The sequence below is a fragment of the Aulostomus chinensis genome, chromosome 13 (genome assembly GCF_037954235.1).
Source record: "Aulostomus chinensis isolate RoL2024-O1b breed Wild chromosome 13, RoL_Achi_v1.0, whole genome shotgun sequence".
NCBI lineage: Eukaryota > Metazoa > Chordata > Actinopteri > Syngnathiformes > Aulostomidae > Aulostomus > Aulostomus chinensis.
In genome coordinates this window covers 16,869,277-16,894,267 of record NC_141332.1, presented here as the reverse complement: position 1 = coordinate 16,894,267, position 24,991 = coordinate 16,869,277, and the positions used below count along the sequence as shown (strand labels likewise).

The following is a 24,991-nucleotide window of genomic DNA, read 5'->3' as shown; positions in this document are numbered from 1 at the left end:
TGTGCCTAACGAGTGTCGATTCAGTGGGAGAGCAACAGTAAATGTGATTAAAGGGAAAGTTGAGGGATTTGACTACACGATTGTATTATTAAAAAGAAGAAAAAAACAAAAGCAAGCACTGCTGTTTCCCAGCTTATTGATGAATTATTAGAACACAACTTCGAACTGTACTGAGTGTAACAGAAAAGATTTAATCTCTGACAGAAACCTGTGGAAACTAGAAATACTGCATTGCGGTTCCATGAGTCTGAAGGCAGCCTGTCACTTAGATCTTGACCTTTGACCGGTACAATCTTTGCAGTTCATCCTTTAGTCCCAGTAGACGTGTGCAAAATTTTGAAATAAATTTGCCTTCTTGAGATATCATGTCAATTGCGATAGTGACTTTGACTAATCAAAACTGTACAGTTCATCATCTCAAAGTCTCGTTGGATGTTTGCGACAAATGACTTGACAGTTTTTTTTTTTGGGGGGGGGGGGGGGGCCGCAACTTTTCCAAAATAGAAAAAAAAAGCTAAAGGCCATGATAGGCAAGTTTTCCATCCATCCATCCATTTTCTACTGCTTATCCTGTCAAGGGTTGCGGGGGGGGTGGGGGGGGCTGGAGCCTATCCCAGCAGCCTTTGAGTGAGAGGCGGGGTTCACTCTGGACGGGTCGCCAGTCCATCACAGGACCAACACATAGAGACAAACAACCATTCACATTCACAGCCACACCTACAGTCAATTTAGAGTATCAATCAGCCTCGTCCCCTCTTGATGTCTTTGGACTGTGGGAGGAAGCTGAGAGAACCCACACAGGCACAGGGAGAACATGCAGACTAGACACAGAAAGATCCCGTGGTCGAACCAACAACCTTCTTGCTGTGAGACAACAGTGCTAACCACTGCACCACGGTGCAGCCCTCGATAAGTTTTAAGTTTACTTATTTTGGTGCCCTCCAGTGGTCAGATGAGGAAGTCCCATTCAGCGTATGCCAAGTTTGGTGTGAATGCATCAAACCTGCTTTCTTGTAGTAGCTCATGGAATTTGGGATTTTTTTTTCTGAAAATCAGAAAGTTGTAAAATGCAGTAATTTGATTTGACATCGTAGCTTCTGGACTTCCTGTGACAACATAAATCAGTTATTTAAAAAGTCAGGGGTCTGAACCCAAACCGCAATGCAAACTTTCCCTGCTTTTTCTTCCCCACAAACAGAGGGAGAAGATCGCGGCCATGAAGACGAATTCTAAGAAACACAAAGGGTCCGCACAATAGTGCAGGAATCCTCGCGGCTCCCAGTTCTGAGCCTCGGCCGGATCATATTGTTTCATTGTTGTTGGACTTAAACTCCTTAAACGCTTGCTTTGGATAATGTTAGACAAACAACATAATTAAGATAAGAAAAACAAAGCAGGCTATCATGTTTCCTGGAACAGAAAAAAGTTAAGCCAAGTATAATTTCTTTTTAAAAAATATATAAGCTGAGAATTCTTTGGGGGTTTTTTTTGGACGAGCACATCAGCAGATCATTTCACTCATTACAAACAGCCTGTCAAGACATTTTTTTCCATGGTAAATAAAACCGCTGATAGATAGATGGCAGCCGGAGGATGAGAGTTTCAGTTGCATTCATGTCATACGAGGTGATGTCAAGGAGCCAAAGGTTAATCAGCTTTAACATATCAGGATTGATGACCTCTGCATGACCATTACCTTTTATCAAGGACATGTTAGAACTTGAAGGTTCACATTAATTTGACCCCCTCCCAACACACACACACACACACGCACACGCACACGCACGCACACGGCAGGAAAGTGAGTGGTTTGTCCTCATTTCAGTCATATTTGAGCCAATATCTATTTAACTTATGTCTTATGGCTGAAACTGACTGGATCCCATAGTTCAATTTCATTTACATGAGGCATTTCATCTACCTCGTAAGAGCCCACGCTGTAGATTTCCATCAATTTCTAAGAAACCCCTTGTTGCTATTTTACAATTCCTATCATTAAAATTGTTCAACATTCTGGTGAGAATACTGCTGAACCGTGACGGGTTCTTTAGACCACAGAAATGATTTGACACAATTTTATACATAGAAAACTGTGAACAAACCCATTATCGGGCTAATTTCTCTCCTCAGCCCTGATAAGAGCTCTACCCTTTTGACACTCTAGGGAATGTCTGAAAAGAAATTTTGAAGCTCATCATTATTCTGGGCTGCTGCTGCTGCTGCTGCTGCTGCTGCTGGTGCTGCTGGTGATACAGTAGAGCTCCATTTGAAATGAACAGCAAGGCTCCCTTGTAAAAGTGAACAGTGCCCCCCTCATGCTTTCAGGTGGATTTCTGGAATAGGTAGTGGTGGCTATTGCAAACAGCAGAGGCATCTGTGATCAACACATACCCGGCAACAACCTTCATCCCCTGTGCGAGCATCTCTCACCAACGCAGTGCGGCTTTAAGAGGACCGGGGCTCTTAAATCTGATGTTGGCTCCTCCTTCCACCATGATGTCAATCGTAGGGAGAGCGAGAGGGAGAGAGGTGGGCAGTGTTGAGAAACTGAGTTCATACAATACTACTGAGACATCTACAGCTTAGCAGACAGATACGGTGAACCGCCTATCCCGGCTCCTGTAAGTGATGCTGCACTGAGGCACACTTTGATCCAACTCCGCTGGGGAGGCGATGCGATCTCTGCATCCCATGTTTTCTTGAGTTTTAACGGGAGCTCGTGCAACCTTTTTTTTTTTTAACCTAAAATACAGTCTAAACAAGTGTTTATAACATCAATCATTGCAAATGCTCTTTTTTTCCCTCTTGTTTTTTTTTGCGCCATTGGATTGAAGTTACATGTGCGGGTCAAGACGCGTGAGCGCACGCTTGGCACCGGCGATGTTGATTCATTCTTTCTTTTTTGGTTGTTTTTTCTTCTCTGCCGTGAGAATAATGTAGGATTTGACGGCAGATCTAGAATAGGGAAGTCAAACAAGCTTGGGTCAGTGCACATCTCCGTCCGTGTGAACCATCGGAAGAGGAATTACAGCGTCATTTTTTCAAAGAAAGTTGATGTGTGCGTGTTTTTTTTGTTTTTGTTTTTGTTTTTTTGGTCTCTTTCTCTCTTGCACACGAGGATCACATCTCTCTTTTTATTAGCGCATGGATAAGTTGTTGTTTTTTTTAATAGTGGATAACATTTTCACCCCTCTATTTGTATCCTGCCACCGCTTCCGATGAGGATTCTTCCCCCACCTTCTCCTCTCTTTCTCTCCCCCTGACTTCACTTCAATTCATGGCACTTCTGCTTTTTAAATCACTGATGTCTCTCCGCGACGGCACAAGCGGTTGATTTTTTTTTCTCATTCCCCGTCGAGCGGAAAAGGTAAGCTTTGCCTCTTCCACTGTCTTCTTTACCACTGAGATGTGTTTTTCACTTCAAGTTGTCTCCTCGTATTCACACGGGTGCTCCATCTACCGTGCGCCTTTTTCCTGTTTTATTATGATTATTAGTAGTATTAATATGAACGCTGGAGAGGACCCAGCAGCCCACTTTGTACGGTCCATATAAAAGCGAATTGATGCCCCACGAGGAGCCTTTATTTACAGTCAGTGATAGACGCGTAAACTGCCGGGAGAATCTAGTGATAGTCTCCCAGCCACTTCATCAGTATCAGCCATAAATCAGTATGGTAGCGATAGTGGGTCAGTGTGTGCGTGCGTGCGTGTGTGTGTGTGTGTGTGTGTGTGGTGTTATCCTGAAGCCTTGCACCTGATGGAAATGGACATTTTTTTCTTCTCCACGCTTTTCCGATCAAAAGATTGGTGTTATCGCGTTACGAATGTTTCACGCGCCGTATGGTCACGACTTAGAGTGCCAATTTTTATTTGTTGCTGTCAAATATTGCTCATTAAAAACGACCGTTACAATAGCTATAGGCCCCTTACTTTAAAAGCGCTTGCAACTGCGGAGACTTTTGTGCGTGCGTGTGTGTATGTATGTGTGTGTGCGTGCGTGCGCGCGCGCTGCTCCATCGGTGCGTGGGTGCGCGGTAACAGCAAAGCCTCTCCTGGTCAAGCGGCTCTCAACTGTCACAGACCGTATAACCTCAGGGGGGGCTGTTCTAATCCGACTCACTCAAGGAATGAAAAAAAACAAACAATCCCGTGCCTTTTTTTATTTATTTATTCATTTTAAAACAACAGGTACAATCATCAACGTCTAATTACCTGTCAAGCTTGCCCGTCACAGTCGGTTGTTTGTGTTGCAAATCTATTAGGTTGTACCTGCTCAATATGCAATAGATCATTCGTAGGCTGTGTTCAAAGAGCCCCAACAGGCCTACTGAACTCAATAGGCTATTTGCTGGAGAATTAAATCAAATGGTAATGTGAACCATCCCGAGGTGAGCAGCATATTCTGGCTGCAGGCAAATGGCATTAATATTAAAAGAAATCAGACAGAGAGAGAGAGAGAAAATGGTAGCAGAGCTTTTTTTTAAAAAAAAAAAAATCAAAGTATTTGCTCATGCACAACTGTATTTCAGAAACGGTAGCAGTGCTATCATGTTAGCGTGCTTTGGCTAGTTCTGATGGATTGGTGCTGGAGATGAGTGAAGAAATCATGACATAGTTCTATGTAGGAAAGTTCATGAAGTAATGAAGCCAGACATGCCGCCATGTGTCGAAGATGTCTTCATCCCCATGCACAGCCAACGCATGCTAGTTCCAGCGTTACAATACAAACCCTGTAAGGTCTCTGACGTCACATGTAGTTAATGTTCGCAAATTTAAACTGGGTCATGAAAAAAGTTCCTTCTAGTCTTGATCTTCTCTTGACCAAGGGTGCACCGTATTAAAGGATATGGTTAGGGTTTGGATCCGGTAAAGGATGGGTTGGGAAAATTAGCAGCTCAGCTGACACACTTTACATCCCAAAAGTCACAAAAATGACTGCTCATAAAAAGGAAAGGAAGTTATAGTTGATTTTCCCCTGTGTATTCCTCCCCCCCCCCCCCCCCCCCCCTCTTAGCTTGGATTAATTGCAGTTAATCTCACAGTTCATTTCCATTCCTCTATTTTTGTTTGTGGGAGCTAACTTTGAAGAGAAGGCACAACCCTCAGCTCAATTTGTCAGTCTAGGACTACGTTTGCATGTATGGACTGCCCTCTTGAGGTCCACGATTACAGCGTCAGTAATTAGTCGTTTAGGAACATCACCCGCCAATCAAAACCCAGCAGGACGACTCAAAAATGACGCAATTTTTGGATATAATATCAAATTGTGGAAATATGAGGAGGAATATTAAGGTAGAACGTCAATATTTTGCGAGCAATTGTGTAAGAATTCTGACGCATCGTGCGTTTCTCTCCTTTACTGATCAAAGATGGTGAATCCCACAGATATTTGAACTCCATTCATACATCTTTTTCCGAGCATTAAATCTCATATTAACACCGTCAAAGTAGCCATTTATGTCAAGCATCATTTTCCCTCGCACTTTCCAGCACGACTCGGGTGATACAGTCGTTGTGGAAGTTTCCCGAGGGAGAACGTTTTCTATTGCTTTCGCCTCGTAAGGAAAATTGTTCCGGCTGTGCGGACTGAAAAAGAACTGATTGATCTTGACAGAAACCTGGTCTGTCAGGCTGTCAGTGATCCTTAAAGCTGTTGAAAAGAGAAAAAGCCCGAGACAATCAAAAGAGTTACCAATGTTACCAAGCTTTTTAAAAAAACAGACAGGAAATATTGACAGATACGACCGCCGGTGCTTTCGACAGTTAAGGAACTCCAAATGTCTCGGGTCATCTTGACTAATCACGATTAAGGCTTATGGTTGAGGGTGTCTTTAGGGTGGGGGGGGGGTGGGGGGGCGAAGGTAGGGACTGACAGTAGTTTTCAGTCCCCCTCACTGCCATCTTCACTGGATATAAACAGTAGGAATGTCTGTCCATCAGACTGTCAGGTAAAGTGATCCAGGGCAGGCCTGCTCCTCTCCGCTCTGTGTCTCCCAAGAGGGAAGCTTGGGTTTGCCTTCTGGATTCAACCTGCTGTCTGGGGCTCAAAATAGCATTTCAGGAGACTAGTGAAATGTAAGCAAAGGAGACACTCTGACTGACACCTAGGATTTCTTTCTCCCTTCCTTCTTACCCCTCCACCCCTACCCCTCCAACCCCTGCAGCTTAATTCCTCGTCTCACCTAGCTGTATCCCTTGTAGACGTGTTCATAGAGAGTTGTGACAAGTTGTTGGGAAAATTACGGTTAAAAGAAGACAACTTATTTTGCAACCTATCTATAATGTTTCCGTGGAAAGAGCTCCGTCTCCAACGTGAAATTGCGAGTGTGTCCTCTCTGCTGCACGAGTCCAAAACGCGCCACTCTCCTTCATTCTGCCCGACAATTATCGTCACTTTACGAGTGGGGGGGGGGGGGGGATATCTGAAGAATTCTTTGATCTCTCTTGTTTTTTTTTTTTTTCTTTTTTTTTCTTCTTCCAAATGTGGTGAATCACATTTCATTTAAAGATGTAATTTCAACTTCATTATTCGTTATGCGAGCTCAGCCTCCGACTGCCTGGCGATCGTCGCTGCTCTCGTCCTCAGAAAAGAGGGGGGGAAAAAAATAAAGATGCACACTTCAAAGTAAAGTGTGTCACACTCACTGATGGGATGTACAGCTCAATGTGCAAGTACAATGCTGCTGGTGTTATACATGTGGGATGTACAACCCCTCCTATTGATCAATGTCAAGCTCTCCTTTTTTAAAAATTTTCTTTGCTTTAATGAGCCTCGTATGACCGCTTTATAGAATATATGAAAAGATCTGCTTCTTGTAATTGTTGCTGATTCAAAACTGGCTTAATTAAATTCCTGTTTTTAATCAATTCCCCTTTGTTAGCCGAGCATCAATGAAAGCTCTTGCCTTGCCAATGCAGAGGACCCCTGTAGTGCAATTTAGGTAGTCATACCTTTTATTGTTTGACTCATGTAAATGGATGGAAATTTCATAAAGCGGGAAATATTGCTGCCCCCAAGAGTTATTTGCGGTCCCTTATTACTGCAAGTATGAATTTATTTTCAACAACCAGCGGTACATCATTTGTGTGATGGCTGTCATACTCTCTCCGCCATGTACTTTGATGGAAATGGACGTTTTATTTCAATACATCCTACTTTATGAATAGAAACCAGTGTGTCATGGAAAATTTCACCGGGTTAATAAACACTCATGGGGGAGTTCTGTTTGACCTAAACACACAGTGGAATATAAAATGAAATCATATTAGTTATTAAATGTATTGCGCTGGGATACACATGGGGAAGCAGGCTGTTATTATTATGAGAAGTAAACAAAGCTTTGCATTGTTGGTTTTTACCTGCGTTGCAACACCGAAAATAATCTGAAGACCAACAATGCAATTTCCCCTCCCTCTTTACTGAACACGTACAGTGCAATAATTAAACTGAATTAGCACCACTGCAGTGTCAAAAGCCAATTAAAACCTCTTTGTCCAAGCAGTTTTAATTGTGATTACCAGTGATAGGAATTACTCTCAGCTGTGAAGCATGTCCAAGAAACCATTAAATTAATGAATTAAACAACAACAAAAAAATGAGCTGGCAAACAACATGAAGTAACTACCTGAATAAATGTGTCAGTAACCTACTAACCAGCGGGTGGAAAGCAGTCAATATTTCATTGCTAGCATAGACTGGCAGGGAAATCATCCTTCATCGTCTTCCAATGACCTACTTTGGTTTTGGCAATTGTGGTCCATGCCCTTACATATAAAAAAAGAAAAACAATTAAAGATATTTGTATAATTACAGCATCAAATGAATTGGTATCGAGGGAAGAAAAATGAAGAATTTCCAGCGATGATGAATCCATCTGCACTGTTGAAGGAGTGTTAAATGTAACCTGGATGCTTTGAGAGCACCTCGTCTGCTAGGAGGCAATGAAGTTCTGATTAAATTTCACTAATTTGACTGATGTCATCTCCCACAATAAATAATTACATACGGTTGTCTCCTTCCACTGCAGACACGCTATAAACAGAGCTCTTATCTCGCCACGGATGTTTACGCACATGGATGTTCATGAAATATTTCAGAGCTCGATTGTTGACATTCAAAGCAAATGAGTCTCTCCATTAATCGCTGCTGCCAAGTGCTACAACTGTTAAAGTGTGTGTGTGTGTGTGTGTGTGTGTGTGTGTGTGTGTGTGTGTGTGTGTGTGTGTGTGTGTGCGTGTGCATTCATGCATGTCAGCAACATTACTTCAAGCTTCTTTCCAATCAGCTGAAATCTGGAGATGAGCTGCAGTTTTTGAAGATGCCGCTACACCATATTGAATCTAAATTAAGATAAGTAGTTTGTGAGAAACCTTTCAAAGTAAAAACTTTCTGATTTTTATAGGTCCTTTCCCCAAAGTTCGCTCAAAGGTCGTCCTCAAAGTCCATAGAAATGTGGAGTTAAGGGGCCTCAGAACCCAAGGGGACCTAAGTACAGGGTGCGGAATTGGGACATGCCGGCATTTATCACTTCTGTTTGCAGCACAACGGACGAGATGTTCCATATTTTTAATTGTCTTCTGCTAAAAATGCACCAATGTCTGGCCAATCCTTTCAAGAAATGGAATATTTATATGATAAATGACGTGTGTACATCATACACCTTACAGCATTTGCGAGATCATGCACTTTTAATGAGATGAGATGAAGAGCACGACACTGTTGCTGCTAATAAATTCTAATTACTCTTAAAAAAAAATGATTAGTTTTCTTCCAAAATGTTCCTCTCTCTCCCTGCGGTCAATAATCCATCTGTCTCACCATTGGTTAGTTGTAATGAAATCAATGTCAAAACAACAGCCCTCAGCCAAGTATTTTCAGATGCAGACTTAAGAGATGGGTGCGTTTAGGGTGCATGGGGTACTACTAATGGCTCCACCACCCCCCACCCCCTGAGAGTTGGGACACCCTGCGGTCTTGCACGCCTTCCAAGGATGCGCAAATGAGGGGCACAAGACTGGGAGTTTTGGGACCGTTCTTCTCACTCTAAAAACTGAAATGTTTCATTAGCGTGATGAAATGGATTGATGGGATGCGTGAACCGTTAACCTTTTTATGTGTCTGCTTGCTCTGTGGATGTTATCAAAGGTTAATTGTGTAAAACTGCTAATAATTTGCTCTCAAAGACACGAGAAGGATGTGGTCTCCTAACTAGTTTGGATGAATAGGTCAAGTTGAAAACTCGCCATCAGGGAAAGTAGTACTAATTACAGTAGAACTTGAATGTCATGTAATTTAGTGCATTGACACAGTGTCTTCTTTTCTCTTTTTTTGTCTCTTTCTGTGGCTCTCTTGTAACAGAATTGCTGCTGTAGTACTGAAGCTCCATCCACTCTTGAGTATGAACTTAGCAAGTCAGGCTCATGTGCTGGTGGTCTTGCTCACCTGTGTGGTCTGGGCCCAGGAGAGAGACTACACGGTGAAGGAGGAACAGCCGGAGAACGTCCGCATTGGGAACCTGCGTAAGGACCTGGACCTCAACTTAGACCCTAGCATCAGGCTATCCTCGCCGCTGCAGTTCAAGCCTGTGTACAAAACGGGCGACGTGCCTTTGGTGAGGGTGGAGGCCAACACTGGGGAGATCTTTACCACCAATCACAGAATCGACAGGGAGAAGCTGTGCTCGGGTCTCTTCGCTGAAAAACGCTGCTACTATGAGATTGAGGTGGCCGTGCTGCCCGACGAGATCTTCCGATTGGTCAAGATTCGCTTTCTGATAGAGGATGTGAATGACAACGCACCGCTTTTCCAGTCTACTGTCATTAACATCTCCATCCCAGAGAATACGGCCATCAACACCCGATACCCAGTGCCCTCAGCGTTTGACCCTGATGTCGGGATCAATGGGATCCAACATTATGAACTGGTCAAGGTGAGGATCGCTCTCTCCTTTAAACTTTCAGAGTTAAAAAATGAATGGATGGTTATGTTTTGAGGTGACATCAGTTATCTTAAAAGACAGAAAACACATTTCTTTTGCAAAGGAAAGGGTTTGCAAACCTGCAGTGGAAAGTGTCATGACCTAAAGGCAACTTGCACAAATCGATTTAGTTCAATAGTAAACAAGGGAAAAGTATTTATATTTGAATGGTTTGGGCCTGAATCCTCCTAATACTGGAACCATTTTCAAGTTACTGCATTTCCTGATAGACTTGATAGTGGGATAAACGGTCACTTTGTAAAGCCAAGCAAACAATAATTACAGCGGTACATTTGGTAAACTAAAGACCTTCGTGTTGGACAAACAAATACAGAGATTAAACAGAAGTAACTCGGTGGATGATTGAGTATCACACATGGTAAAAGGAGCTGACTCACTGATAATCCTGCAGCACGCCACCTGTCAGGATGCAGTTTCTCTCTGTCTTAGATTGGCTAGGTCTGATCGGAGACTCAATTTTTACGCTACAAGTCCTTACAGCATCTTTTGTTCCTATTTTTTTGGGGGGGGGGGGGATTCCATCCCGAGTCTTGCTTTTCATGTAAAATCATTTCCATGTTAATTAATTTTCAGATAATAAAGCCACAGATGAAAGGAAGCTGCCAGTGTGGTAACAGCTGTATTTTCAATCACAATACACAGGAAGCAGCAGACTACCGGATGAGACTGTGCTCACATGACAACACCATTATTATTATCATTGTCGTCACGTTGAGGAGGGAATCATCATGATATTCTCTTATCTTTACTTTCTCCACACACTCCAACTCCCTGATCATCATCATCATCACCATCCCTCCATTGCCCATATGTAGATGCACACCATTAGAGCTCAGCAAAGGTGAAACCAAATGATCTAGATCGCCCCCCTGGTGGCTGGCTGCAGAATAGGTCATTAACCTGTCCCCTCTCCAGGTTGGACAAATTGGACTTTTTTCAAATCAGTATTCATGTTACTTTTAATTTCTTTTCATTTTCCCTAAAAGATGGTTTCTATCATTGATAATTTGTCATTGCTATAAAAAAGGGGTATGGTTGACAGCTGCTCTGAAGTATTTGCTGATATGTATACAGTTGCTACTATTGGGGGATGTAAGTGAGAACTTGCTGAAAATAAATAAAGGTTGCAGTTTCACAGTAGGCAGCTGGATATCATTCTACATTTACTTACGTGGACGATTCAGACTTTTTTGTTTTACTTGAGCATAATTTACTTTATGAACATCATATTTTTTACCTGCGTCACCTACAAAGAATCTTTTTTTTTTTCACATTAATAGTTGTTGCACAAAATTCTGGGCCTTTCACAACACTCTATAGGCCCCTGTCCTTTCTCGAAATTTTTGGGTGTCTGACAGAAGTCATATTTTCCCCTCCCGCTATTATACCCCTGTATGTGATTATAGTCACGATTTTTGTCCTCAAAATATGTTTTTGTGCAGAGCAGCAGCATGGAAGGACATTAAAATCAAATCTGTTTAAGCTCATGCACCAGACCAATAAAACCAGAACTCGCCAGAAACCAGCTTCAAAAAAAAAAAAAAAAAAAAAACCCACAAAAAACTCACCAACAGTTATTTTAATATTATTTTGACAAGAGTCAGGCACATTTTTATATTTGGAGTCAATTGGCTTCATCCTGTTTTTGAATCAGTGCATGATGTGCAATTCCAAATACTGCCTAATGAATATACATTTCTTTCTTTTTTTGTTTAAATGGTGTAATCATCAAGAGCCAACAGGTGAATAATCCTAGTAACAGGACATCTGACCAGCTGCCGTGCATGATCTCCTGTGCTCGGGACAAAAACATTTTAACGGGGGCTCTCACTCCGCTGCAGTTGAAAATAAAATTGCATTGGTAGAGAATTGTACATGTAGTCCTCCCACCTACGATCTGGCTCAAAGTGCAGGGAATAACAGAAAGTGGTGGGATGCAAATCTGAATAATCCGGAGTTAAATGAGTTCTATAGTTAGCTTTAACTCACTGGGAATGACATTTTTTTTCCCAAAATTGAACATTTATTCACAAATAGGCAGACTTTTTTTATTTAAGTTGCAATTAGCATAAATACCACACACCCAGCATCAATAGCTTAACCGAGTAAAACAGCATAAATGTCAAGGTTTGGATTGCAATCATTGTTTTTTAAATAACAATTGTGCTTTCATTGAATTTATTGGGCTAATTTTAACTCAAGGATAGAAAATTATGAATAAAAAAAAAAAGGGTTTGGATAAACTGAGCTAAACCATGTTTGCATTGTTAGAGAGGAAATATATTGGCCACTAATTGTAGGAAATAGATTTTGACGGCAATGATCATGCATTGAGATCAATGATGTGAAAAAGTATTAGTGGGTCCAATATCGTCTGAAGTTGTTCCTCCCTTAACTTCGTTGAAGCCATGCTATCAGCCTGTAAACCTCCTGTCGCTCTGATCAGATACTGTCAACAACAAAAAGAGTGAGATAATGTCAGTGCATTACCTTCAGATGTGAGAGGCTACCGACGAACACACACTTGCACACGCGCTCGTGTGCACACGTACCCAAAAACGTAACACTGCTTTGCAAAAACGCAAGTCAAAACTGAGTTGACAAGCAAGTAATGATAATGGAAAAGACACTGCCGTTGTGTCTTTTCTGTTTTTTGTGAATATGGATAGAGATTATTATTTCAGCAACAGATGGTCGTCCTCAGGTGAAGTTAATACAGTTGATAATATACACCTGCTTTGATTTGTCACAAAATTATGTGAACTGACAAGTAATCATCTGCCTATTAGATACACCAGGATGTCACTGACAGTCTGATCACGCAATAGATGAAAATTCTTCTCTATTTAGTACTTCAAGAAGTTCTTTCCTTTTTTTTGTGTGTTTTTTTGTTTTGAATGTTGACTGTTATATGACATTATACGACGGCAAACCAGGTGCATGCACATACCTGCAGACCACGACATGTTACATTTACCTCGGTCATCCAATCCGCACGTGTGTGCTCCGTCCCATCACAGACAGCCTCAGATCAGGTGTAATCTGCCTCATCCAGGTTTCTCCAATCTCATCAAATTAGACAAGTGGACAAGTCCTTCTCTTATCTTTTTGGAAAATGTCTCGTATCATTAGGCTCACCGCGAGATAATGCTGCGATGTTTATCATTAATTGACTTTTTAAGTATCTGTGTTCACTCCTTGACTGTCTGTTTCAGATCACCTGTAGTTGAAACATTATCGCCATTTGCCTTTTCTTCTTCTTGTTTTTATTTTAATCTGTACAGTTTGGTTTCGACTATTCTGTTTCTTCATCAGGCTACAGAGTGAGTGCAGCTAATAACACGCACACCGCACGCAGCTTGAGTATTTACATTACGACCGACAGCAGGAGTAATAGTTTCCAAGGGCTCTCCGGTGTCTGTGTCTGTGGGGGGGGGGTGTCAGTACGTAGCTGTGGCCCTAGGCTGTCATTCCAAATTATTTTAATGACACAGCTGCAGCTGTCGCTTCAGAGATGTGCTTGTTGGGAGAAGAAAGGTGTATCTCGTGGGGCAATAGAGGATGGACTTTTTTTCATATTAAGTGGCGTTTGCATAGTTTTCTGTCTCGCAGTGCAAAGAACAAGCTCACGTGAATAGTCCCTCCACAGATTATGTTGACGCGTATCCCTGCACAGATCAGTGTGGGATTACTTAATCCCTGGTGCTGTTTTAGATTGTTGTCTATCTCCACTCTTGCCACATGGATAGTGGCTGTTGCAACTTTTGGCAGAAACCAAAATCATTGGGAAGGGGCTTTGAGGAATATGACTTTTTGAGGCGTATGACAAAATAAGAATGCATCACATAAAATCACCAAAATGGTAAAATGTAAAAGAACAATTGATGAAAATCATACTGACTGGCATACAAATCCAATTGAAAATAATAAATTCTAACTATATCTCCTCCAAAAATTCAAAGGGTTCTTCCTTTCCTCTTGGTACACACCTCCAAACACATGTGCAACTCAGCCATAGTTTTTTTGTGTAATCCTGCTAAGAGACGGAAATGACCTCCTTGGCAAAGTTGACACACACCCCCACCCACCCACCCACCCACACACACACACACACACACACACACACACACACACACACACACACACACACCCCCGCTTGAATCATCAAGCTACTACCATCCTCTGTTGCTTACAGGGCAGCAGCGTATTTCCATATAGGAAATTAATTTTTACCCTCTACAGAAAATGACATCCTCTTTTTCATAAAGTTATGCCACGAAGCCTACAATGTTTTATAACAGTCATTAATGTTTCCATATGCTTCACTTCATTACGGGAGAAGGCTGTAAAAAAAAAAAAAAAAAATGCAGAAAGTTTTCACCCCCAGTTACAGTGATTTCACAGAACACACAGTCGAAAAATGCAGACGCAGCAGATGGTGCATGTTCAATTTCCAGCAACAGGTTACATGTGCTGAACATAGTAGATTAAAGCAGTTGAGAAGGAATGTGCTGTATTATGCTAATAGGTGTCACACGCAGAACTCGGAAAAGCTTTTCGTCATCGTTTAATTTATGCGCTATTAAACTGTGGTGCAATATTCTCCATTGCCTAATGGAGTCAGCCCTAAATCCAGAAAACTAGGATAATATCATGCATTCTTCATTTATAGTCTAGACAACACACTCTCTGCATTGTGGTTAGATGAATATTGGAGATGACAAATGAAGTGTAATTAAAGCAAGAGATGCAAGCAATCTGGAAGAAAGCTTTAAGCATAAATAAAGGAAGGTTCCTGGATTTGAGAGCACATTGCGAGACTGAAATGACAAGTCCATCTTGGAGTCTCAGATAAACTTAACGCTGGGTTTGGAATGAGCAGAATCGTTGCTGTCCGTGTCTGCCTTGAATACCAATTTGCATTTTTAAAGAGTCTTCCCACTGCCAAGGCCTCTCCAGCGCGATGTCCTGAATTGTTCATGCCTGGAAAATCACCAACCAAATGTTCTGCTCATTATGATGATCATCTGCAATCATTTTCTTTGTCCTTTTCACAATATAAAGCATTCTAAATCCCTCGCCTAGGCTGAGGTTGTATTATCTTTCACAGAAAATTCCTCTTACAGCATCTTTGGCAATGCATTCCTGATTTAGTTCCTCTCATTATATTCTCATTGTACTTGAGATTCATTTCCTTGTGTTCCAGGTTCCATTTGAGTAAAACTTAGGTGGAAGCATTAGGAGACATTTTCAACCTTTGCTATCTTTTATTTCAGGAGTGCAGGAGAAAGCCAAGGGTTTAGTGGGAAAGGAATGTGCAAGCATTTCCTAGAATAGCTCTAGGCCACTAAGCCACCCTTGGACTATCTATGTATGGTCTTGTGAGATTTGTCTGCGAAAACTCCCTCAGAATGATATGTTGCCCAGCTTTCTTGTGTTGTACAGGGCACAATTGCTACAATTGTGTATAGCACAGCAAGACACACTCAGTGGTGTGCCACTCCACATTTACCATGCCTGAGTTGTCAACATACAACACAGATGAAAGTAGCATGGAAGGCTTTTTGGACTTTTTTTTTTTTTTTTTTTTGTCAAAGCTAAGAGGGACAATGGGTAATTTTTTCCAACACAGTGCTCTTGCACCTCACATAATGATTGGTAATCACGCTCGGAGTGAAAACTCTGCCATCAGTGTAGTGCGATGGTGTGTTACGTCACCTGAACTGTAGAGAAGGAGATTCTAAGAAATGGTCAAGGTCAGAAAAAGCAATCACATGCATGGATGAACGAAGATGCCCCATGAAAGCAGATTCTATCATTTTATATATTCACAGGAGAACTCAAGAAGCCAACATGGAAACAGACTTAAGACTGTAGGAGATAAATTTGTTGTTTTGTTTGGGTTTTTTTTTTTGGTTTTGTTTTGTTTTGCTTTTCATTTTTGGACTCTTCACACTCCCCGGCTCTTTTTTCTTCATCTGGGTGATGTGTGATCTTCGCAGCATCACATGTTTCATCTAAGTTGCATCCATATGTCGGCATCTGCGGACACGTTTTTAAGTGGGCGTCTTGTTCAAGTCGTTTCGTGTAGATCAGTGTGTTGCTGCTGGCTAGGCTATGCCTCACTGATAAACTGCAAGATGAAGTGGATGTCTGTATTTGGGTCTGTGCAATCTGGCGGATCTCGGACATAACATTTAACCACCCACCCGTTTTTTGGTTTTCCCCTCTGGGATTTTTTTTTTTTCAACTTAATGGGTCATTACACGTCTATCTAAAATAACCCTAAGAATTTCAAGTGGATGTTTTTTTGGCTTGTCTGACCTTGAATGATTTTATTTATAATCTCAATCTTGTTTTTGTTGTTGTTGTTGTTGTTGTTGTTTTTAATATTAGGATGCAGAATGTATTCAAAATCCAAGCAAAACTGACTGCATGGTATGCTGCCTATAGGTAGTAGGAGTTTTTGGGGGAGTGTTCATTGTCAAGAATTTGCAGTCTTATTTTGACACGTTGTCTTCCGGGGTTTGATAAGAAGAGGCAAACAATTCATGTCTTTTTTTTTTAATTCAATACATTGAATCATAAGAGGTAGGAGGTATGGAGAGAACAAATGAGGGAGGAATGGAACAGAGAGCTTCAGCATTATAAAGAGCTGCTCTCACTTGTGATGAATAGCCCTCCCCAGTTACCCCATCCATGGCCATCATCGTGACTAAAGTCCTGCTGATATATTCACAGCCCAATCTCAGTCTCCTCTGAGTTTTAATAAGGTCATCAACTTGACTGAAAGATGCATCCACTGATAATCTGAGCCGCTATCTGCAGAACGGGAGTCATCCTTTGCTTATCATCAGCTACCTCTGCTTCCGTCAGTGTGCCTCAATCATTTTCATTTAAATTAGCTAACTCCTAATTAAATTGTGTACCAAACGCATCCCACATATCGTCCCCTGATCCCTCCGGCCCTGTAGTACAAAATGAAGCGCAAGCATCAAAAGTTCAAGTCACCTGTGCAATGTGGGGACAGAGCGGGGTATAGTATAACGCGTACTGCACACTTTGCCGTTTAGAGAGCTTTGTCCTCCTTGCTAGCCTTAGGGTTTCCAGTGAGTGATTCCTGCTAGTATTTGGCCTTTTCTTAGCCTGCCCTAGATCTTATCACAATCCACCAGACTAATTCTGCATTCAGGAGGATGCACAGCCTGAGAGATAGCTCTTTTCAACTTATTGAAATGCGCTGAGTGCTGTCTTGTCAGCTGTAAAATTGTGTGAAACCAAGACAAAAGCATAGAAGGAAATGCTGGCTCATAAATCATCGTGCAACATTCCCTTTGACACATCGTAACTCAACATCCTACTATTAACATCAGGCTTCGTCCAATATCAGTGTGCAGATACTGCAACTGGGCTGTATGAACAATTCATACAACCGAGGATTGAGGAGCTCGGTGTGGATGGAGTAGCGGCTCAGCAACATGAGCTCTCCCAGTGCTCCCTTGGACCTTTTCAGTTATTCTAGAAAATAAATCTGCGATGTGTAAAAAGATCATCAGAGTTCATCCATAAGGCACTTTCTCTACATTTTCTCACAAAGTTTTTGTGTCTCTGTCTGTATATATTGTGTATATATATATATATATATATATATATATATATATATATATATATATATATATATATGTGTCACTTTAACCCTACATGAGTTTTTTCTTGCCAAAAGGATTACAAAACAAGGTCTGTAAGATCATTGCAGCAGTGTTGGCTGTTTTAAGTAGTTCTGTCAATCACCGATATGTTGACAACGTTCCCTCGGCAAGCAATTTTTCAGAGTAGACAATAATTTACATGCTGCAGCTGCATGTTCCCTTGTGTCAGCTTCGACGCTATGTTGGCACAAGGGCTGTTCTAGATTTAAAAAACCTTCGAGGAGTCTTGTGCTCACAATTTGGTAGAAAATTTTCTTCCTTGAACAAGGAAAATGTATATATCTTAATCTCATTTGATAGCTGTGCCTAGACAGAGTAATCTCTTCCAACATTATGTGCTGCATGAGGCTTATCTCTTTAAAGAGGACGCTTTTTCTTGTTTTACCATGAAACTGCTTCTGACTGAAAGAGCTTCAAAGGGCTTCTTTGTTTCATAATGTGCATGCAGCTCATTCATGGGCTTGATCTTCTTTTTTATTTCCTCCCTCCTTCTCTCTCGTTCTGTTATACTGTCACCTCTCTTTCTCTCTCTCTCTCTCTCTCTCTCTCTCTCTCTCACACTTCCCTCTCTCTCTTTTCTAATTTGGAGCTACGCATGGATCCATACCGTATTCCAGCTGAAATTGTAAATATTAGAGCTCAGGTTTTGGTTGGAATGCAATTACTCTTAACAGCCAGTGCCAGTTCTTTCACTTTCTCATGGAGATTACTCATACATTTGTTTTCACTTTCCCCGGGCTTTATGCTCGCCTTGATTTAGCAAAAACGCATTTCTAATAGGGAGGAATTTTGCACTCCCGTTGTCTTAATCTTTGGTGATCTGGTCCAACAGTGGATTGAGGTTGCTGGTGTGTCACACTGTGAAGTTGCGATGCTGCTGAGACAGGAAGCTAGGGTGGAATCTCATTTTAATGAAGACAGAAGGAACCTGATGAGCCTTAAGACGTAAATGAATCCGTATAAGCGCTTGTTGTAAGGAGGGAGCCGAGTTACAACAATGACTTGCCACTTTTTTTCTTAAAGGATTAATTAGCTGCCGTTTTGTTTCTTACGCATGTATTGTATAGTTTACGGTAAAATTTAATGAAACTTTGAATCAAGCTGATGATTAGGATGTTTGATTTGGGGGGATATCTTATACTGAAATGAGTGGAGCATATCGAGCTACCTCATTTATAAATGTGCTGGACTATTTAATTTGCTCTCTACACCCATCACTGCCTTAAATCCTTAAACAAAGTAGTAGTAAAAATTAACCCCAGTCACCTAAGGAAATACCTCAACACTAAGATCAGCCTGAGAGAGTGAAAATGTAATATTCTTACTTATTATACTGCAGTCAAGTGTGTGTAGAGAGAATTGGTGTAATATATGACACCCTCTATCTACACACCATAAGGAAAATTAATACCGTATATCACAGGGGTGCCCAATTTTTTCTGTTGGAGGGCCAAAATAGTACTATGATCATTAATTTCCTTTCTTAGATGTTATTAAGCTATAATATAGTTGACTAACTGCTTAACATCACGTGTTTAAGTGATTGTAAAATGTATTTCTAGAAGGTGCTTCCTCAATATAACAGGTCTTTTTTTTTTCAAGTGCAAGTAATAGAACCAGGAAAACACAAATATTGATCTTCAGCAATCCAGTGCTTGACCAAACAGATGCCCTGCAAGAAGTCTCCTACAACTACCTGACCAAGTATCCCAAAAAGACAAAAAAGAAAAATTAAGAATTTGAGATCTACATATTAAAAAAACCTTTATCTCTCAAAAAAGGCAAGAAGAACAGTGATTGATGGGATTGACCCTGTTATTTCTATCATGCATGGTAGACAATTTTGGCCCACAGGTGCCTCTCAGGGCAGCCCTGGTGAACACAGTCGAGACCAAAATGTAACTATTTGTCATTTGTAAGTGAACCAATTATCTCTTCTGTCTGCAGAGTGTTGGTGAATTTGGCCTTGACATCATTGAGACTCCAGAGGGTGACAAGTGGCCGCAGCTAATTGTTCAGCAGAACCTGGATCGTGAGCAGAAGGACACCTTCGTCATGAAGATAAAGGTGGAAGACGGCGGCAACCCTCCAAAGTCCAGCACCGCCATCCTCCAAGTCACCATCTCTGATGTCAACGACAATCGTCCCATCTTCAAGGACAGCGAGCTGGAGGTCACGGTACCGGAGAACGCTCCCATGGGGACATCAGTCGTTCAGCTTCATGCCACGGACGCGGACCTCGGATCCAACGCACAGATACATTTCGCCTTCAGTAACCAGATCTCTGCCTCAACAAGACGTCACTTCGCCATCGACAGCAACACCGGACTGATCACTGTGAAGCAGCCGCTGGACAGGGAGATAACTCCTGTTCACAAACTCATCGTTCTGGCCAGTGATGGCAGCTCAACCCCCTCTAGAGCCACAGTGATTGTTAATGTCACAGACGTTAATGACAATGTTCCCTCCATAGACACTCGCTACATTATCAACCTGGTGAATGGGACTGTTCTGTTGTCTGAGAATGCTCCCCTCAACACCAAAATAGCTCTGATTACTGTCACTGACAGAGATGCTGATCTGTACGGCAAAGTAGCTTGCTACACTGACCATGATGTTCCTTTTCGGTTGAAGCCTGTCTTTAATGATCAATTCCTACTAGAGACAGCTGCCCCCCTCGATTATGAGACGACTCGAGAATATGCAATTAAGATAGTGGCCTCGGATAGGGGGACGCCTCCTTTGAACACTTCAGCTATGGTTTTAATTAAAATCAAGGATGAGAACGACAATGCACCCATCTTCCCCCAGCCGGAAATCCAACTTTCCATACCGGAGAACAATGACCCCTCTACACAGTTAATAAAAATCAGTGCCACTGATGCAGACAGCGGACATAATGCTGAGATTATTTATACTCTTGGCCCTGATGCACCTGATGGGTTTAACATAGACAGACGGTCAGGAATCCTCTCTGTTGGCAAACGACTGGACAGAGAGAAACAGGAGAGGTACTCATTCACTGTCATAGCAAGGGACAATGGTTCCTCGTCCCTGCAGAGCAATGTCACTGTCAGGCTAATCGTCCAGGACCTCAATGACAACAGCCCAGCTTTCACACACCCTGAGTACAACTTCTATGTGCCTGAAAACCTGCCTCTCTATGGAACTGTGGGCTTAATCACAGTGACAGACGCAGATGCAGGAGATAATGCTGTTATAACTCTGTCCATTTTGAACGGGAAAGATAACTTCATCATCGACCCTCAAACTGGTGTGATCAAACCCAATATCACCTTCGATAGGGAGCAACAAAGCGCCTACACGTTCATGATCAAGGCCGTTGATGGGGGGCAACCTCCAAGCTCCTCCTACGCCAAGGTTACTATAAACGTAGTCGACGTAAACGACAACCGCCCTGTGTTTGTTATACCATCTTCCAATTATTCATATGACCTTGTGCGGACCACCACTACCCCTGGCGCTGTAGTCACAAGAGTGTTTGCCATTGACAATGACACGGGTATGAATGCCGAACTGCAGTATAGCATTATCAGCAGCATCATCATCACATCTAGGGTCTCCCCGCGAGGTCTCTTCACCATCGACAAAACAACGGGTAACATAACACTACAGGAGAAAATCGTGGCAGCTGATCAGGGGCTGCACAGACTGGTAGTCAAGGTCAGAGATCTAGGCCAGCCTGAGTCATTACATGCTATTGCACTTATTCACTTGTTTGTCAATGACACGGTGTCAAATGCTACTTTCATCCAAGAGCAACTGCGGAAAAGTATGGAGACACCATTGGACCGTAACATAGGAGACAGTGAGGTAACACCTCAAGCTAACGGATATGTTATTGTTGTCATAGCTATCATAGCAGGGACCATGACTGTCATCTTGGTGATATTTGTGACTGCTTTGGTGCGCTGCCGACAGACACCCCGGCATAAAGTGGTACAAAAGGGCAAGCAGAGTGGTGAGTGGGTGTCACCCAACCAAGAAAACCGTCAGATCAAGAAGAAGAAGAAGAGAAAGAAGCGATCCCCCAAGAGCCTACTCTTGAACTTTGTGACCATAGATGAATCCAAGCCTGACGACCCCACCCATGAGCATGTTAATGGTACTCTAGATCTCCCCGTGGAGCTGGAGGAGCAAACCATGGGGAAGTACAACTGGGCCACCACACCCACCACCTTCAAACCAGACAGCCCAGATTTAGCCAAGCATTACAAGTCCGCTTCCCCTCAGCCTACATTTCAAATCAAACCGGAGACTCCTGTGGCCCCAAAGAAACATCATGTGATCCAGGAGCTCCCTTTGGACAACACATTCGTGGTGGGCTGTGACTCACTCTCCAAGTGCTCATCGACTAGCTCCGACCCATACAGTGTCTCAGAGTGCGGCTGTCAAGGGGGATTCAAGGCTCCAGGGCAAATCACCACCCGACAGGTAATTCATGACTTCCTTTTTAAACCCACCCACACTAGACCCCACTCACACTCCCATCGCTGTCCCATGCTAGGTGATGTGAAAGAGGGAGGGTGGCAGCACGGAGCCAAGGAATTCACCCAAACAGAAAATGTTTATGTGAATGTCATTTGCACTTTAAAATTAGGATGATGAAGAATCGCAAACAAAACAAAACAAACCTTTGGCTATTCTGTAATTCCTGTATTCACCCTCTTTCATTAGTCATCATAATTACATTTACATGTGCAGGTTATTTTCATATTCAAACAAATCTTGATTATTAGCAGCAGTGCAATTGTGATGGCTTAGCTATTTTAAAACTTGAGTGGTTGCTGGGAGTTTGATTTAGAAGCAGATTTAGAAAAGCGTGAAAGTAACAGTGCACACACACACGCAGGCACGCACGCACAAAAAAGTAAAAACAACTTGATGAATAAACCCAATTTTGGTGGCCTCTGCATTCACAATATTAAGTGTTGTCTTTACTGTGCCAGTGAGGCATTGTGGGAGAAAAGCTCATTTGAATGCCAAGGTAGAGCGAAGGGCTTATGATTCCCAAAGAGATATGTGCCAAATGCGAAGTGCCCCAATAAATAAAAGCTGACGAGGGAAATAAATGTAAATCAGAGGTAAGGAGAGGTGGCCTTGCACTAGTGCTGACAGCCAGAGCACTGTGCTGTGGGGAAGACGTAGTGCTGCTTGGGGGGGGGGGGGGGGGGGGGGGGGTCAGTGGGATCAAGGTGATGCAGAGCTTTGAGACCAATATACTTAAACACCAAGGGAGCAGTAGTCCATAAAAAGCCTGCCAGGCCAATGTTGCATTTAGACCCATAAATGCTCTTCTTTAATGACCCCAATTATTGTTATAAATGGCATATGTAGATACACTTCCTGTGCGTTGTTTAAATTAGCTCACAAAGGGAGAGGATACTGACATCACTATTAGGTTTGCTGGGATGTGTTTGATCGTGTTAGAGGACGCGGAGAAACACGGGATGTACGCACGCTGGTGGTGTTTGATTTGCTAACACAATGGGATTTAATCAAAGCTGACTTGACACGGGGTTGCAATTTATTATTCCTGATATGTATGTTTTTACATCCACCTTCTTCACGTGTTTTTTCTTTTTTTCTCAGGGCTGTTGTTGCTTGGTTTTTTCATTTGTGTTACTGTTTTGATCATAATTATCAAATCTGCCATTCATCCAAATTCTGGGTCATTTCATGATATCGCATCGATAATTGATTTTGTTTGATGAGGTGGTTCGCTTTTGTTGGTGTCTAGCCTCATGTTGCATAGATCTTTGGATTTTTTTTTTTTTTTTTTTTTTTTTTTTGCTCCCCGCATGCCTCTGCGTGACATCTAGAAAGCATTAAAAATTCCCCCTGGCATAGTTTTGGTAAATGACTGTTTATCCAATGATGTATTGTGCTTAGGGTAATTTATGAAGACACCCACACAGAGTTGATAGTCATTCCCTTCATCCACCTTTTATTTGAAACCATGGTTAAAAGCTATGCTCTGCCATGGTGCATTATACATAAGCCTACTACATGCACTTGGTACTAAAGATTTAATTCATAATATGTTTATATGACAGACTCACAAGTTGTCAGAATGATTTTCCCCTCTTCCTGGTTGTGACTGCCATGAAATATGCAGAAATATTCAGTCTGTGTTCCACAATTCTGAATTATTATCCATCTTGAATTTTATGCATCATGGATTTAAATTGATTTCCACTTAGGTTGCTGATCAGAGCACAGTATTCTTGTGAGAATAATTTAAAATCAATGAATATATGATTAGTAAACATTCTCTTAAATCTTTTTTTTTTGGGCGACATAGGCCTCTGTGTTTGTATCTGATTATTTTCTAGGTATTTATATTCATTCTTTAACAGGAGATCACACAAGTGTTTGAACATTATCAAGAAACATCTGTCCTCATTTAGTCTCCTCATCAACCATATTTTCAGTAAGCTGATAATCTAAATTTTTCTGTCCCCTTGAGCAATTGACAAGTGATGCCTCCCACTTTAGACATTAGATTTCCCACCAGTTTTAAGTGTGCTTATTTAAAGCCTGTGTCAAGGAAGAAAAAAAAAATAGCATGAAGCTCTGCCTGATGAGAATCGGTGGCTGCAAAGGTTAATTAAATGCACTAAAGGGTTAATCACTCGTAATACAGTATGATTAAAATGACTGTAATTAGGTTTCGTGTAAGGCTGCTAAGAAAGAAGGAAAAAGGCAGCGATCCTTTAAGATTAGCAGGGATACCACGGCTTCTGTCCTGGGCTGAGTCACGTTCTCAGGAAACGATGTTCCGTTAAATGACCGGCTGTCCTGTTTTGTTGCTGGATAAGAACTTCTTCATTTCATGCTTTTGAATTTTTAAATAGTTTTAGGACAAAAGAGGCGCTTCTTAAAAAAACATACAAACAAACAAAAAAAAAACCTGTGGTGGTATTTGACCAAAAAAAAGAGAGACATCATTTTAAGTGTGAATGTTAAAACAGAAGTTGTTGTTTGGTTTATCAATGAGAACGGTTGGATAATTGATTTTTCCAGCTACAACTGAACTTTAGTTCTTGTAAATATGTTAACATCGTAGAAACTGTCAGTGTTTTTGAAGTCAGACAAGAAATGCAGCTACAGATCGATTTCTCTCTAAGAGATTCTGCAAATAAATACAGAATCTGTAGGCAAAGGAGAAAATGTCAGGACAAGGAAGCACCTGGTGAAAGTTGGAATAGCTTTGAGCGGTAAATGTTTTAGGGGGCCTCGATTGCGTTGACCGTGGAGCGA

At 41.8% G+C, this 24,991-nt stretch overlaps 1 protein-coding gene across 3 annotated transcripts in view; it reads left to right on the top strand.

Moving 5' to 3' along the window:
* Window positions 1-2,526: 2,526 nt before the first annotated feature.
* Window positions 2,527-24,991, top strand: part of pcdh11 (protocadherin 11) — a 139,056-nt gene continuing 116,591 nt past the window's right edge. For all 3 annotated transcript variants that reach the window (XM_086221701.1, XM_086221700.1, XM_086221702.1), the window contains exons 1-3: window positions 2,527-3,367; window positions 9,359-9,929; window positions 19,655-22,162. In XM_086221701.1, the coding sequence (XP_086077827.1) occupies window positions 9,399-9,929; window positions 19,655-22,162 (3,039 nt within the window). In that variant the 5' untranslated portion in view covers window positions 2,527-3,367; window positions 9,359-9,398. The remainder of the gene's footprint in view (window positions 3,368-9,358; window positions 9,930-19,654; window positions 22,163-24,991) is intronic.